Source organism: Hemicordylus capensis, chromosome 2 (assembly GCF_027244095.1).
Source record: "Hemicordylus capensis ecotype Gifberg chromosome 2, rHemCap1.1.pri, whole genome shotgun sequence".
NCBI classification, from domain to species: domain Eukaryota; kingdom Metazoa; phylum Chordata; class Lepidosauria; order Squamata; family Cordylidae; genus Hemicordylus; species Hemicordylus capensis.
In genome coordinates, this window is record NC_069658.1 from 76,698,091 (window position 1) to 76,714,329 (window position 16,239).

The window sequence follows — 16,239 nt, forward strand, 5'->3', positions numbered from 1 at the left end:
AGAGGGCATAACCACCCTAAATGTCTGCCTGGAGACAGTAATGGGCTGGATGAGGGATAACAAACTGAGACTGAATCCAGATAAGAGGGAGATACTCATTGTGCGGGGTCAAAACTCAGATCTGCCTGCTCTGGGTGGAGTCACACTTCCCCAGAAGGAACAGGTACATAGTCTGAGGGTGCTTCTGGATCCAAGCCTCTCCCTGGTCTCCGATTGAGACAGTGGCCAGAGGTGCCTTCTAGCAGTTTCGGCTGATATGCCAGCTGCGTCTGTTTCTTAGGATAAAAGACCTCAGAACAGTGGTACATCTGCTGGCAACCTCCAGACTGGATTACTGCAATGTGCTCTATGTGGGGCTGCCTTTGAATGTAGTCCAGAAACTATATTTGGTCCACAATGCCACAGCCAGGTTGGTCTCTGGGTCATCTCGGAAAGACCATAATACTCCTGTACTGAAAGAGCTACACTTGGCTGCCCATAAGTTTACGGGCAAAATACAAGGTGCTCGTTATAACCTATAAAGCCCCTAAACGGCTTGGACCCTGGGTATTTTAAGAGAACTTCACCAAGAACCCCACCACCCATTGAGATCATCAGGTGAGGTCTGTCTGCAGTTGCCACTGGTTCATGTGCCGCCCCCAAGCTTTGGAATGCACTCCTTGCATTCCCATCTCTGACAAAAGCCTCCCCATCTCTGACAACATTTAAACAGTCTTTAAAGATGCATCTGTTCACCCAGGCTTTTAATTAAATGCTGTTTTAATAGTTTTAACATTGTTTTAAAATTTTAAATTGTTGTAATGTTTTAACTTTTTCTGTTATCATTTATTGTGTTTTATTGTAAACTGCCCAGAGACGAAGTTTTGGGTGGTAGAAAAATATGTTAAATAAATAAATAAATAAATAGCACAGAAGTTAAAATGGGCATCTTAACTTGCAATTTCCATTCTTTTTAGAGCATGAGTAACAATTTAAAGCAGCTTAACTCTCATTTTAAACCAAAGGGTTTTTTAAAAAAAAAATTTACTGAATTCATAGGGACATAGGAAGCTGCCATATACTGAGTCAGACCATAGGTCCATCTCATTCAGTATTGTCTACACAGACTGGCAGCAGCTTCTCCAAGGTTGCAGACAGGAATCTCTCTCAGCCCTATCTTGGAGATGCCAGGGAAGGAACTTAGAACCTAGATGCTCTTCCCAGAGTGGCTCCATCCCCTGAGGGGAATATCTTACAGTGCTCACACTTCTAGTCTCCCATTCATATACAACAGGGCAGACCCTGCTTAGCTAAGGGGACACCCACAAGTTCACCCTTCACCCACAAGTTCGACTAAGAGATAACACATGAGGTAGATGAACAAACAGAAGATCCTGGTGAGGAAGGCAGATGCACTGTTTCCAAGCTTGAAGTCTACTATATTCTTGTCTTTAGGTAAAGAGACGAAGCAGCAGTTTAGAAAGCAACCAAAAATCTAAGGGAAACTCCTTAAGTGTTGTTTTCATCCCGAAAAAGATTCACAGCCGCTCTACACAATTCTTTCTTTCCTGCCCCCTGACATCTCTCTCACCCACCCACCCACCGGCAACGCCCACTCAATGGCTCCCGCCGCTCTGCTCCACATACATAAATAGTAACCGGTGTGTTGTGTTGCTGCCTGGAAAGTGGAAAAAGAAACCATCAGCATTACATCTTCCGATATGGCTTGGTTTGTGCCCGAGCTCAGCCCCAGAGCCTGTTTTCAGTTACCAGGACGAAGCTCTGAAGCATATGAATGTACCTCTGAGCATACTCAGAGTGGATTTCCTGTATTACTGAGGTTCTCCATCCAGCCATTCCGCATAGAAGATTAGGAAAAGCTCGCAGCAGGAAAAAGCAAAGAGGCAACTGGTTTTTTAGAACTTAAAGGCTAAACCAGTTCAATACCATCCCTCTCTGAGGCGCGGAGGCAGCAGGAGAAGGGCAAAGCCCCCAGGCTCGGCAGGGAGGCGTCGTTCTCTCCCTCCCCGCGCCTGTCAAGGGTTCCCGCCCCTTCCTCGAAATACCTGCTTGTCTCCAGGGACGAATAGCGCTCCGGTAAGATCTGGAGGCAGCGCTGGAAGAACCGTACGTGCCGTTCCTTGAGGAAATCTAGCCGTTCTCCATCCCCGAAGCCCCCGTCCTGCGCCTCCACTGCACTTGTCGCCGCCATGTTGGCCACCCGGACCCCAACCTCGCGCGCAACTCCGAGTTGCGACAAGAGCGGCACCTGGTCACGTGGCACGCCCCGAGCACCATAGACTTCTAAAATGTAGACTCAAACGCAATTCTCAGCTTTCGGATAGCTTGGAAGCCCTTCCCTGTCTTTTTTGAGGAAGAAATGAGAGCTCCCGAAAATAATAGAAAACAATTATTTGTCTAGGGCTGTGATCTTCATTTCACCAACCACCAAAAGGTAGCAGTCAAAACAGAAGTTCCTTCCCTTTCTACCTGGAGTTTTAGTTCGTCTGGAAAGTTTTTAACACGTGAAAAGCACAAGGTATCTGCAAAGCAAACGCTTCTATCTCTTTATGTAACTCGAGCTCTGGATTTGAATTAGGAACTGATTTAAGAAGATTGACCTTTACTTTGCTGCAGTGTGAAGGATATTTTGTAAGTCACTCTCTCCCACCCAGTTTCCCCAGGGTGCCAGGTGATTATAATAACGCTAGACTGATCGACTGTTTGCACGAGAAGGACAATATTCTTCTAAGTTTATATCAAAACGCTTCCAAAATCACATTTTTCTTACGAGATGAGTATGAATTCGTTTTTGCTGCTACCTTTTACTTCAGAGTGGACAGTCTTGTCCGATCACAATTAAGTTAAAATACTGAATTTTGTCTATTCCCCCTCCCCCCCCCCAAAAAAATTGATAGCTCGCTTCTGCTACGAGAAGGGGGGGAATGTATGTCCCTTTTCAGACAATGAAATGGTCACTCTAGTCTTTTCGTATCTCTATTATGACACTACGCCAATTGGAGCATCAGCAGCAGCAGCGCCTTAGAAACCTCCATCCACTCCCTGGTGAAGGTACCTCGGTCCGCAACCTGCATCGAAGGAGGCGCTGTTAACCAATACTGTAGAAAACTAGAGAAAACTTCAAAACTGCTGTCAGCTCGTGGCTAAAAGTCGAGCTGCTGAGCGTTTCCACTAAAAGTGCTTATCGGTTGGAGAAAACTAGCGCTGATAATTTTGCAGTATTTACTAGTATAATTAATTGTATGGTTTTCTTTTAGGGCTTTAGAAATATATTGAACAGATTATGCTTTTTTCTAGATGAGCAACATAGCAAGAAAATAGATGACACGTTTCATGTTTGCTTTTCCTCGCAGAAGCTTATTAAGATTTTTCATTAGAATTCTTCATTCCTGTCATTCTAGCAGTTAGTGGGGGAAACACAAAACTATGGAGAACAGCAATTAAATATTAAATGATGAAAGTGTCCATCGTGCAGATATATTTTGTAAATATATTAAGAAAAAATAAGATGAGAAATGCAGCTTTTAGACAGCTGATCATTTACTACTATTTTAATAGCAGACTAATACTTCAGACCAAAAACCAGGGGCATAACTATAATAGGGGAAAGGGGAGACAGTTGGGGGGGGGGTCCCACGGACCCGCCCGGGCTTCCTTCAGTTGTATTCATCCTCCGAAATTGATGCGAGTGTTAAGACCTGGAGCTACCAGAACAGCATGTCTTTCTCTAGTACCATTAAATGACTTGCATCCTCCACAATTTAAAAAAACCTTTAAAAAAATAATTTGGGATGAATATGATTTCTTTACTTCATGAGCTGAGCTTCAGTGAGGGGAGGCCCATTTTAAAATCTTGTCTTTGGGCCCACTCCAACCTTGCTATGCCCCTGCCAAAAACCATTTTCCAGACTTGCATATGTAACTTTATCATATCCTGAAATATGGCCAATGTTTTCAAGGATTACTGGGCTCTCTTCCATTGGGTTTCCTGACACTAGCCTAGAACAGGCATTTCCAAATCTTGGTCCTGCACTGCATTTAGTAAAGACAATTTACCAATACCACACGATGAGCAGCCTGCCACAGGGAGAGCTTTCAAGATCATCAAAAGATATTCCTTTCCTTAGATTCCTCAGGATATTCCTTTCTGAGATGGGAAATAGGGCAAATCAATGTATAGTGCAAACATTTACTTAAAAGCATTACTTGTGGGGGCAGGAGGTTACCCCTGCTAACTGGGTAAAGAGGCACCTTTTAACGTGGTGATTCTCCTTTAGCAGGGGGAGAGTAACTGGCCCTATCCCCGCCCCCCAGCACAGTACCTCCGGTGACTGTTGCTGGTGTGTGTCTTATGTTTCTTTTTAGAATGTGAGCCCTTTGGGGACAGGGAGCCATCTTATTTGTTTGTTATTTCTCTTTGAAAACCGCCCTGAGCCATTTTTGGAAGGGCGGTATAGAAATTGAAATAATAATAATAATAATAATAATAATAATAATAATATGTGCACTCTGGAAAAACAAAGGACCACTGGTTGTTTGTCTCTTGCAGAATCTTTCCAAGCAATACATTCACCAGTGTGCCATTTCTTTTCTTTCCTCAATCAAATGTGCTTATATTTGTGAAACCTGTGCTGCTAGGCAAGTCTAATTGTATTGTTATGCTTCAGTATTTGCCCCACTTCTCCAAATGAGAAGTTCCAGGATCCTGAAATGTGCCTTGGATTCTGGTTTTCTTTGGAAGAAGTGTCACTGAAGACTTAAGACTATGACATATATACCACTTCTCAATAAAAGTTCCCGAAGTGGTTTACACACAAACACGTTAATAAAACAAAAACGTATAGGGTTTTTTTTGGTAATATTTGGTTTATGTATACAAATATACAGACAGAGTATTGGATGAAGACGAGAAGATAGCAGCTCATTCTTAGAAGATCAGTAGGTTTCATCAGAGGCCAAATTCTGCATCCCAAGATACAGCAGGTTTCTCCACCTTGGCTGCCCTATTCCTGGCTTTCTCTAAAATTCTAACTTGTGTCTCTCACTAGTAGCTGGCCTGCTCTTTTCACACTGGCTTAACATGTACATAGGGTATCTAGGTGACTTAAAGGAGCTCAAGTTAAATGTGAGCCTGCAATGTGATGCAGCTAATTTAAAAAGCTGCAATTGTGGGTATTAACAGAGGCATTCCAGATCGCAAGAAATAATAGTTTCACTGTATTCAGCAGCACTGCTACTACTGCAAATATTTATATACAGCTTTTCCACAAAAGGTTCTCAAAGTGGTTTATATTGAAAAACACAAATATACACTAGTCAGACTCACTGGAATACTGTGTCCAATTCTGGGCCCCATGTTTTAAGAGGACAGGTTCAGAGGAAAACAATAAAAAATGGTGAGGAATATGGAAACCAAGTCTATGAGGAACAGTAAAAGGAGCTGGGTATGTTTAGTCTGGAGAAGAGACGACTAAGCAGTGACAGGATTGCCATCTTCAACTATCCAAAGGGCTACCACATAGAACAGTGGTCTTCATTATTTTTCAAGCAGGGCTACTTTTGCAATATACCTTCAGTGTTAGAACCATCTCCCACTGTGCTGACCTCTGCACTTCTCTCTAAAATTCTCTGATTCTATGAATGGGTTGCCCCAATTGTTTTTACTGGACTCCTGTGCTGTATGATGATCAGGAGTTAACAGGTGCAGTTTTCTCTAGGTACAATACTGCTGCACCAGTTTCACTGCTGGTCCATCATGCACTCTAGAAAGGTACTGGGAGCCTGACAGAACAAAAGGAGGGGCAACTCTGCAGAAGAACAGCAGGTTTCCCTCTGGTCACTGCTAGTGCTGCTGTAGCCCTCATTTATGGTCCGAATGCCACAAATGACAGGAAGCAGAAAATATCCTTACATCTACACATGTCCAATGGCTGACTGGTTGCTTCCAGGGTAACTACTAAAATGCAGGGATGGTAATGAATCCTGAATTTCTCCATTGTAGAGTTGTACATGGCGCTCATTATTGGGAACACCACAACTCTAGCAATGATTAAATCATGAATTAAGTCACTGCAGTGGTCTGCACCACATCAAGGGGCTATATCAACTAGATGCCCTGGACTGGGAATAGGGTGGGGGTTTACCTTTAAAGAAGATCTGGCATTCCACCAAGAAAGCAACAGCCCAGAAGGCACCCACAGCAATTCCAATCGCTGCTTTTCTCTCCCCATCGTCTTACCCTACAGTGCGCCAGGTGGGAAGCAATATCATTTACATTGTAACCTTTTCCTGATGTATTAACAGGAAAAATGACCACGCCCTACAATTACAGGGCAGTCATAAAAGTTGGCTTGAATAGCTTCCGCTGTACTTCCATTTCTAGGAATTAATATTTACCACCAGCTACAGTTCTTCTGCAGGCCATCTAATGGCGCAGCGGGGAAATGACTTGACTAGCAAGCCAAAGGTTGCCAGTTTGAATCCTCGCAGATATGTTTGCCAGACTATGGGAAACACCTATATCGGGCAGCAGCGATATACTGCTGCCACATACTGAAGAGGTACACTACTCTTCTCACAGTCCTAACAAAAATGGCAGGTTCACACAAACCACCATTTGTGGTATTTCTACCTTCAGTACCATGATTCATGTAGACCAGCGCTGCACAGCATCTGCCCTCCAGCTACTGTTGGACTACAACTCCCATCATCCCCAGGCACAGTGGCCAGCAGATGAAGACGATTGTAATCCAATGACAGCTAGAAGACTGAAGTTGTGCAGCCCTTATGTAGATTAATGATATGCATATTGGAAGCACTTCCTACTGGGGTCAATGGGGCATATACCCAACCATCCATGCATATGATTATAGCTTTTTCCTTCTTTATAGTGAAAAAACTGTAACAGAACACCTACACAGAATAGCTTCATACACGAGATTTAAAAACTGCCATCCAAAACAGAAAAAAATTACATCAAAATTACAATACTGAGACAATCTCCCTGCATACCTTTTCTCTAGGAAATCTATTCTGAAAAGATACACATTTCTCCCATTATTTGTTATGCATAAAGGCTTATTATAACTTTTTGAACCTTCAAAGTAACAGTCAATTTAAGCATAATTATTATGTTCCAAATTCTCCTGCACTATTCTTAAACTGATGTTCATTCACAGCTCTTTGTATTTACTTGTTAACACAGAGACACTCATAGGACTGTGTGTTACTGACACCTGTGGTATTATTTGGCCACTATGATTACAGCCAAAGTGGCCCTTTGGGAAAAGGTAGTATCGGAGACCAGTCCAGAATTCGTAATGCCCTAAAAACAGGGGAAAGTACTACCCTAAACAGATTTCACTTTTTGATTAGAACCTGAAATCAGTCTCAAAATACTTACTCTTTATCGAACAGAAGAGTGAGCACCAATTGTAGAATCTTGACAGCTAAATGTGAATGAATGAATGAATGGCTTTATTATGCTAATTGATCAGATGTACATACAAACAAATAATACTACATTCAGAGAAGAATTCAGTCATACAGAGTATACCAACATAGAAGCCTCTTGTAGAGGCATCTAGGAAGTAAGGCTAGAAGTTAGTTGTTGGTGGATCTAAATAGCAGCCGCACAAAATTTGGCAACATTGTAGGTGATAAAAGGTTTCCTATCTGCAAGAAGGAATGTGGTGTGAAATTCAGCAGTTCGGCTGGGCAAGTGTGATAGTGGAAGAAATAAGATTACATTGACTATCATTATAAAAACAACAACACAACAACACAAAGTGGACAGATTCGATCTCATCTAAGCCACAAGGGCAAATTCAACTGGCCAAAGGAATTTTCAAAAACCTTCCAGATACAACTGCCGATGGTAGGGCATCATACCTTGCTCTGAGAAACACCCACTGATGGCTCAATAGAGAAAGTAATAGTAGGTAGCTAGCAGGTTCCCAGTTAAAATCACAAAGGTGCCCTCTTATGGTCTCTGAAATGGAGCTTAAATCATTCTGGTGTTCAGTGTCCAAGATCCTCTGTTTGAGGATCTCCTTGGTTTGACTGTAATCTAATAATGACAAATATTCAGTAGAAAAGCCAAGTGATGACAATTTGCCCAATAGTGCTTGTGTCCAGGTGGACTGAAACTTATCGGCCAATACAAGGGGGAATCAGCCCGAGGGGAGAAATTGATCTTGAGCCAATAATTGAGGATTAAAATCCATGCTTTTGTTTCCACCCTCTGAGGGCCCATTTCCTACCTCAATGCTGCATTGGCAATATACACTGAGGGGCCCTAAATACTGCTCTAATAAAATCGGACTGAATGATCTCCAATGGCCTATCATTAGGGTAGGGGCCCAGTTGTGTGCCATAGAAGAGTTGGGCCGATGATTTAGCAGCAAATAGCTTTAATGCTGCAGGGATAATTTCTGCACCTTTGGAGTGAAAGAATCTTAATGTTGCTTATGTGCTCTTTTGTGCCTGTTGGACAATGTAGTCCACGTGGGCCTTCCATGACCCAGTGGCATGAAAAACCACACCCAAATATTTAAAACTATTGCCCTACTCTATACGATGACCTTCTATATACCAATTAAGTCTCTTGGCAAAGACCACCACTTTGGATTTCTGGAAATTAATAATCAGGTGATTGTCCTTGCAATAGTTAGCCAGGAGCCTAAGCACTCTCCTAAGGCCCACTGCGGTTCATGAAATGATGGCGGCAGCATCTGCATACAGCAAGATTGGGATAGCAGCTCCCACAATAGTTGGAGAATGTAGCACTGGCTAAGTTATTTATGTAAAGATTGAACACTGAGGGTGCCAAAATACAAACTTGTTTAACTCCTTTGCTGCTAGTTATTAGATGTGAAAGTGAACCTTAAGGGTTACATCTCACTCTTACACTGGTATTCTCGTAAAGTTTCCAAATGAGAAAAAGTAATTGTCTATCAGTATTAGTGTCCCTGAGTTTTTCCCAGAAGCTGATCCTTGAGATTGAATCAAAGGCTGCTTTAAAGTCTACAAAGGCCATACAAGGAGGGCTTTGGTTTGTTGCTGTATTTCTCAGTCAGATTTTACATATATATATATATATATATATAGAGAGAGAGAGAGAGAGAGAGAGAGAGAGAGAGAGAGAGAGAGAGAGAGAGAGAGAGAGAATGAAAATATTTATATACCGCTTTCAACAAAAGTTCCCAAAGCGGTTTACATAGAAATAAATAAATAAATGAAATGGCTCCCTATCCCCAAAGGGTTCACAATCTTAAAAACGAAACACAAGATAGACACCAGAAACAGCCACTGGAGGGATGCTGTACTGGGGATGGACATGGCTAGTTGTTCTCCCCCTGCTCAATACAAGAGAATTTGTATTTTTAAATTAAATTAAAATTTTCAAAAGGTGCCTCCTTGCTTAGTTAGCAGGGGACATGACCTTCACAGCTCTAATCCCAGCCTAGAACAGAGGATTTGGGGCAGAGAGGGAGAAGCATGGCTTATCCCCATAATACCAGGGCACAGCCCATGGTTGAGGACCCCGTTCTAAAACCTGCTAAATGTTTCACCGACACAAAGTACTTACAAACTTAGCAATACTTCCTACTACCCTTGCCTCATGTTTTTAGTCCAGCTGCTCTGCAATGCACAAGGACTTGAGTTTTTAATTCACCATTCATCACTTTTGGTTCTGGAAAAAGCCTTATGCTTTTATCCCGTGTTATCCTTGTCTTGCAAGCCACCTCAAAGCATACTACCAATCAGCTTAAGAATCCCTGCTCTAAGAAATGAGGAAGCCAGTAAACAGTAGGAAATTGTTCCCACACAAAACCAATCAAAGGGAAGAAGCAAAAAATTGTGCAACATGGAATGGGATACAGAAGGGGGAAGTGAGAGCATATCAACTGGCTTACTCACCTCTCTTGACTTAAGAACAAGGTACAAAATTTGGTTTGGATGAGAACAGGAGTAGCAAATACTTCCCGAGCAACGATTATACCATAGCAAGGTTCATTTCACACTTTGAGAACTCTGGTTCTGAACAGTGCATGTAGCAATCTTCCGCTTGCAGTTTTTAAAGGTAATCTGGGACACATTATGCCACTAACTCAATAACCAAACTGAGAAAAACTAAGAACATAACAAAATTTAATAAGTAAAACAGAGTGCATTCATTCCTATCCCACTCATAACAAGAACTACATTGGTAGATCGAAGTACCAGCAAAAAGAGAGAAAAATGTAAAAGCAAGAAAAAATGGCCTTGTTGCATTTATATAAGCCTTTGCTAGTACTTGTTGCAATGAATTACATTATTATGTGTATTTCATCTTTAACATGACAAAGTCACATTTATGTAAATTTCATATAGAATATAAAGTAAAAATCCTTTATCCCATCATAAAGTTTTTCAAGGGCACAATGATAAAATACCTAGGTGTTTTACACACACATTTATGTATCTTCTCATGAAGCCGACATCCAGCTATAGCCCTTGTCGCCAACTTGGAACAGCCCTATGAAGATAAAAAAGGGATGATTATCTTGTAATGAAATTATTAAAATACTGTATACAAATCTATGTTTGTTTCCTTACTTGTGTGGAAGATATAGAAGTGGCCCTGAACCTTCTGGCCCAATCTCTTTTGTCCGTTCCTCCCAAACTTTGGTAGGTTTGTAGAGCCTATATGGGTCTCGAGCTGCATTAATTTCAACCTGTTGTCAGTAAAAATTAAAACAAAAAACAATTCAACATAAAAGATAACTGCAAACAGCAGCTTGACCTCTACAATGTGGAAGGTGCAATGCATGCTAAGTGGGTGTCTATTCCTTAGGGCAATGCATCAGACACTCCAAGCCAGATGAATTTGGAGCATGTAGGGAGATTGGGAAGACATACAGGGATATGCTGGGAGGAACTACACTTCCCAGTGTCCCCACACACTTTCTGAGCTGGCCCTGTGGGCTCCATTGCCAATAGAAGAGGATCACTGGTGCTGGAAATATGAGGAACTGTGCAGAGGTAGCTGTGCTGGAAGCAGCCGCCTCCGCACAGTGAAGAGAGCGTGTGTGCAGTGCAAATTCATCAGAGTGTCTAATGGAGAGCCCTACAAAATTTGCGAAAAAACAATTATTTTGCCATGCTTTGAGCATGAGTGCTTCTTCAAGGGAAAAGACTGATGAGAATAAGCATTGCAAAAAAGTTCTGTAACTTTTCTTTTTAAAAATATTTTTATTAAAATGTTAAAAGATACCAGATCAAAAAAATAATAATGAAACATCATGATTCATATGACAGAGTCCCTAAGTAAGATAAAAGGAGGCCACCTGAAGCATAAAAACCTGATTTTTATTGATCTGTTTTACACAATATGCTAATTTTGATAATATTAAGCTATCCGAAGCCTTTCTTAACTTTTCATATGCTGACAATTGCTTATTACTCTTTCAAAATTCTATGTTTACTATCTTAGCTGCCAGGATTAAACTCAGTACAAGATTTACACTTTCAATAAAGGACAAAACTCCTGGCTATTAATGAATGTGGGTGGTTGCTGTATCAGTGTAAACACTGCCGATGGTGTTGTGGAAAGCTGTGCAAGTGCAGTTGCATGACACAATTCCTATTTCAAATAATGGGCATCATGCAATTGTGATTGCACAGCTTTTCAACAGAGCAGAACAGCCCTGTTCTGCAACACTGTCAAGCAGTATTTATACAGCCACAGCAGCACAAGCAGTCACAACGGCCCGTGTTTCCTTGCACGGTATTTCACTGTCTACTTGCATCTTAAGGAAATGTCAGCTAGCCAGAGTAGCTGTTATTCTAAAGAGATCTAACAGAAAGGATCCAGTTTTCTTTTAAAAGCTAAGACATATAAACTTATGTGCACTTATCTCAGAAAAACACAAGTTACTTACTGGAAAATATGCATAGATTGCATGCATGACAGATTACCTTCTCTCTCAGCTTGGACAATCTTTTTTCTTTTTCTATCTTTTCATTTTCTTTTGCCTGTTTTTCTAGAATCTTAAGCTCAAGTTTATGCAGATCCTGATGAAAAGAGAAAACAATATTTAATTACCATATCTTAAACATTTATTTCCAGGAACAACAACAGGTTCCCTATTAATTCTGCGATAGGACACAATAGTGGATATAAATATGCAAGACGTTACGCACTCGCTCTTGAAACTTAAGAATTTCTTCCGCAGCAGTTCTTTTCTTCTCTTCTCTTTCAGCTTCTTCCCTTTTCTCCTTTTCAAGCTTCAAAAGCTCTTCCTGCTCCCTTTTCTGCCTACTATACCCTTCCAAAAGCAACTTCACCTGGAGCTGGCGTTGACGTTCTCTCTGCTTTCTCTTTTCCTTTTCTTCTTCCTCCTGCAGCTGAGCTGCTTGTTTCATTGCCTGTTCTGTTGCTTTATGCCTTTTCCATGCTTCAAGCTCTTCCAGTCGTTTTTTTCTTTCCTCTTCAGCTTTTTGTTTCTGAGCTTCTTCACACCTAAGTATATTTACAGCGAGCACTTCCTTGGGCTTCTTTTGAGCCAAGATTTTCTCTTTTTCATGTTGCTTTTTCATCTTCCACTTTTGAATAGACTGCAGGATAATAGTAAAAACAAATTACTTGTCCATGTACAGGTAAATTAATCGAATCCTCTGAATCCTAAAGAAAATATTTTAACTAGGCATCTGCGTATACTTCCAGTGATAAAGATAATGAAAAGAGAGGTGTGGAGAGAGGTGTCAATCCATGTAAGGATTGACATAACTAGTGATGAAATAATTTTATTTATTCAATTTATATACTGCCCTTCCTAAAGTGGCTCAGGGAAGTTCATACTAATATAAAAATACATAATTAAAATTAAAAACCAATTAAAAGCAGATTAAAATTGCAACTAAAACTAGATATCACTAAAAGCCAGAGTTAAAAGATGGGTCTTTAAGGCTCTCCTGAAGGCCTCCAAGGAAGATAAATCCTTTATATTCATGAGGAGCACATTCCACAACCTAGGGGCAACAACAGAGAAGAATCAGATAACTGTGGCAAGATAGCCATGCCCTTTGAGGGTACAAATATGGGGCAAAAAAGAGTTAGTTGGCATGAGCTGGTCAGCATGGTACCTCACAAAACACAATGGTAAACAAGTGAAGTCAAGGGAGCTATAAAGAGGAAGAACTCCCTTCAGAAATTGGAGTTCAGAACCACCCAAATGAAGAGAACAGAAAGGAACACAAACTCTGGCAAAAGAAATGCAAGGAGACAGGAGGTGAAAAAGAGTTTGAGGAGCATTTAGCTAAAAGCATCAGGAGGAATAACAAAAACATCAGAAGGAGGAAACCGGCCAGGGAGGCGGTTGGTCCGTTAGATCATGAGGGAGTGAAAAGGATTATTAAGGAGGATATGGAAATCTCAGAGAAGCTAAATGAGTTCTTTGCATCTGTCTTCATGGCAGAGGATACTGAGCATATATTTGTGTCTGAACCAAGCTTCTCAGGGACAGAGGCTAAAGAACTGAGTCAGATAGGAGAAAGGATGTTCTAAACTGTCTGGAAAAATTAAAAATCAACAAATTACCAGGGCCAAACAGCATCCACCCAAAAGTCCTTAAAGAACTCAAATGTGAGATTGCCAGCCTCCTTGAAAAACTATGTTCCTTTCCCCTACAATTAGACTCTGTACCAGAAGACTGGAAAGTAGCTAATGTAACACCGATTTTCAAAAAGAGATCCAGGGGGGATCTGGAAAATTACAGACCAGTTAGCTTAATGTCTGCGCCGGGCAAATTGATTCTGCAAAGGTAAATCTTGCCTCACCAACCTTTTGTTGTGTTTTAAATTCTGTACACCGCCTAGAGATGACATATACACTGTCAGTGACTAACCAGGAGAGAGATGTTTAGGTTGTGGTGGACAGCTCATTGAAAACGACAACACAATGTGTGGCAGCTGTGAAAAAGGCCAATTCTATGCTTGGAATCATGAGGATTGTAAATACAAATGCTAGAAGCCCAGCAGAGGAGAGGAAGAGTCCATCAACTTCCCATCCAGTGCTGCCTGAGGTGAGAGACCAGGTGGGTGCTGTGGGCTCCTCCTGCTGTTACCTGCCTGCTTCCCCTGTGGGCCTTCTGCCTCTAAGTAACATCTGTGGGGAGTGTATGCAGGATTGGGACCAGCTCCTGGGTGACTTAGCAGTTCCTCAGGTCACCTGCTCAGCATTGGGCTTTATAGGAACACTGCCTGTCGCCCCTTTGGGGGAGCCACTTTGGGGAATAACAAGGGTGAGGGCCAGGCTATTTGGCTCAAGATCTCTCATAGGTGTGTAAAGGAGGATGTGTATTATAATTGGGCTTCTCTTCGAAATCTTGGGTGAGCTGAGTTTCAATGTGTCTGGGTCTGTCTGGAGGTGGGGAAATAGGGGGGTGTAGCCACTGACTATGGGGCAGCTATTCCAGTGGTTGTGGGGAATAGAAGAAGTAACGTTGACAGGTCAGCAGGCCATTGCAGGGGAAGGGAAATCAGAAACTTAATTGCTGTCTCTCCTTCTGGCTGTCCTGCCAGCTCTTTGACCTTGGAAAGCAATGCTAACCACCCACAGAACCTCATCTTGCTCCTTTGTAATGCCAGGTCAGTCCAGAATAAACCTGAAATCATCCATGATTTGATTCTGGATGAAGGGACTGATCTGGTATGTATTATGGAGACTTAGCTGGGTGAGGCTGGTAGCCCAGTCTGGTCCCGGCTTATTCCTCCAGGGTACTCTGTTAAGGAGCAGGGGAGGGGAAGTGGGTGGGGAGGTGGAGTGGCTGTGGTCTATAAGAACAATATCTCCCTTGCCAGGATCCCTGTCCAAGTGTCTGACCATACTGGATGTGTGTACCTAAGTTTGGGGACCAGGGATAGACTGGGACTTCTGTTGGTATACCAATTGCCCCGCTGCTCAAAGGAGTCCCTGAGCTAACGGACTTGGTCTTGGGCTTGGTGTTGGGAGTCTCGCAGGCTTGTGGTGCTGGGGGACTTCAATATTCACTTTGGGACCAATTTGTCTGGGGTGGCTCAGGAGTTCATAGTGGCCATGACGACTATGGGCCTACCCAAGTGGTCTCGGTACCAACGCATATTGCTGGTCACACGCTTGATCTGGTCTTTCACTCTGAACAGGGTGGTGTTCCATGGGTGGGGACTCCTGTGATTTCCCCTTTGTCATGGATGGACCACCATCTGGTTAAAGTTGTACTCACAGTCACACCCCACCTTTGCAGGGGCAGGGGGGCCCATTAGGATGGTCCGCCTGAGAAGGTTACTGGATCCAAAAGGATTCCAAGAAACCTTGGAGGGATTCAGTGTTGGCTCAGCTGGTGACCCTGTTGACACACTGGTGGAAAACTGGAATAATCAACTCACCAGGGCAGTGGACACGATGGCTCCTAAGTGTCCTCTCCAACCCGCTTCAAAAGTAGCCCCTTGGTATACGAAAGAACTACGAGGCTGAAGCAGCGAGGTAGACGACTGGAGCACAAGTGGAGGAAAACTTGACTCAAATCCGACAGATTATTACATAGAGAGCATTTGAAGATCACTGCTCAGGCGATATGTGCAGCAAAGAAGCAATTCTTTTCCTCCCATATCACTTCTGCGAGTTCATATCCAGCGGAGCTGACGGTCTCTAAGGGGCTAATGTGCGCACCTTCTCCCTTAAATCAGTACTTAGAACCAATGATTACTCTCAGTGACATTTTAAATGAGTTCATTCTGGACAAAATTTCTCATATTTGGGCCGACTTGGATTCAAATGCTATGATACCCCTGCTAACTTGGCAAAGAGGCACCTTTTAATGTGGTGATTCTCTTTATTTAGCAGGGGGAGAGTAACTGGCCCTGTCCACCCCCAGCACAGTACTTCCAGTGACTGTTACTGGTGTCTATTTTATGTTTCTTTTTAGATTGTGAGCCCTTCGGGGGGTTCCATCTTATTTGTTTGTTATTTCTCCGTGTAAACCGCCCTGAGCCATTTTTGGAAGGGCGGTATAGAAATCAAATAAATGAATGAATGATTGTTATGGAGTCTGATGACAAGGTGTCCAGCAGCTCCTCTTATGTGATGACCCTGGATCAGTTTCATTTCGTGACTCCTGAGGATGTGGACAAGTTGCTTGGAATGGTGCGGCCTACCACCTCCCCTCTTGATCCTGGCCCGTCATGGCTTATACTATCTAGCAGGCTGTTGTAGAGGGC

At 42.4% G+C, this 16,239-nt stretch overlaps 2 protein-coding genes across 5 annotated transcripts in view; both read right to left on the reverse strand.

Moving 5' to 3' along the window:
- PGGT1B (protein geranylgeranyltransferase type I subunit beta) overlaps positions 1-2,247 on the reverse strand; it is a 57,749-nt gene extending 55,502 nt beyond the window's left edge. The window contains exon 1 of one of the 3 annotated variants that reach the window (XM_053299809.1): positions 2,046-2,246. In XM_053299809.1, coding sequence (XP_053155784.1) covers positions 2,046-2,191 — 146 coding nt within the window. In that variant the 5' untranslated portion in view covers positions 2,192-2,246. Of the gene's footprint in view, positions 1-2,045 lie in introns of all 3 variants that reach the window. The other 2 variants (XM_053299808.1, XM_053299810.1) reach the window with 2 other exon arrangements.
- Positions 2,248-10,135: 7,888 nt separating this feature from the next.
- CCDC112 (coiled-coil domain containing 112) overlaps positions 10,136-16,239 on the reverse strand; it is a 48,098-nt gene continuing 41,994 nt past the window's right edge. For both annotated transcript variants that reach the window (XM_053298353.1, XM_053298352.1), the window contains exons 7-10: positions 12,187-12,600; positions 11,962-12,057; positions 10,600-10,718; positions 10,136-10,519 (exon numbers count right to left, since the gene is read on the reverse strand). In XM_053298353.1, coding sequence (XP_053154328.1) covers positions 10,489-10,519; positions 10,600-10,718; positions 11,962-12,057; positions 12,187-12,600 — 660 coding nt within the window. In that variant the 3' untranslated portion in view covers positions 10,136-10,488. The remainder of the gene's footprint in view (positions 10,520-10,599; positions 10,719-11,961; positions 12,058-12,186; positions 12,601-16,239) is intronic.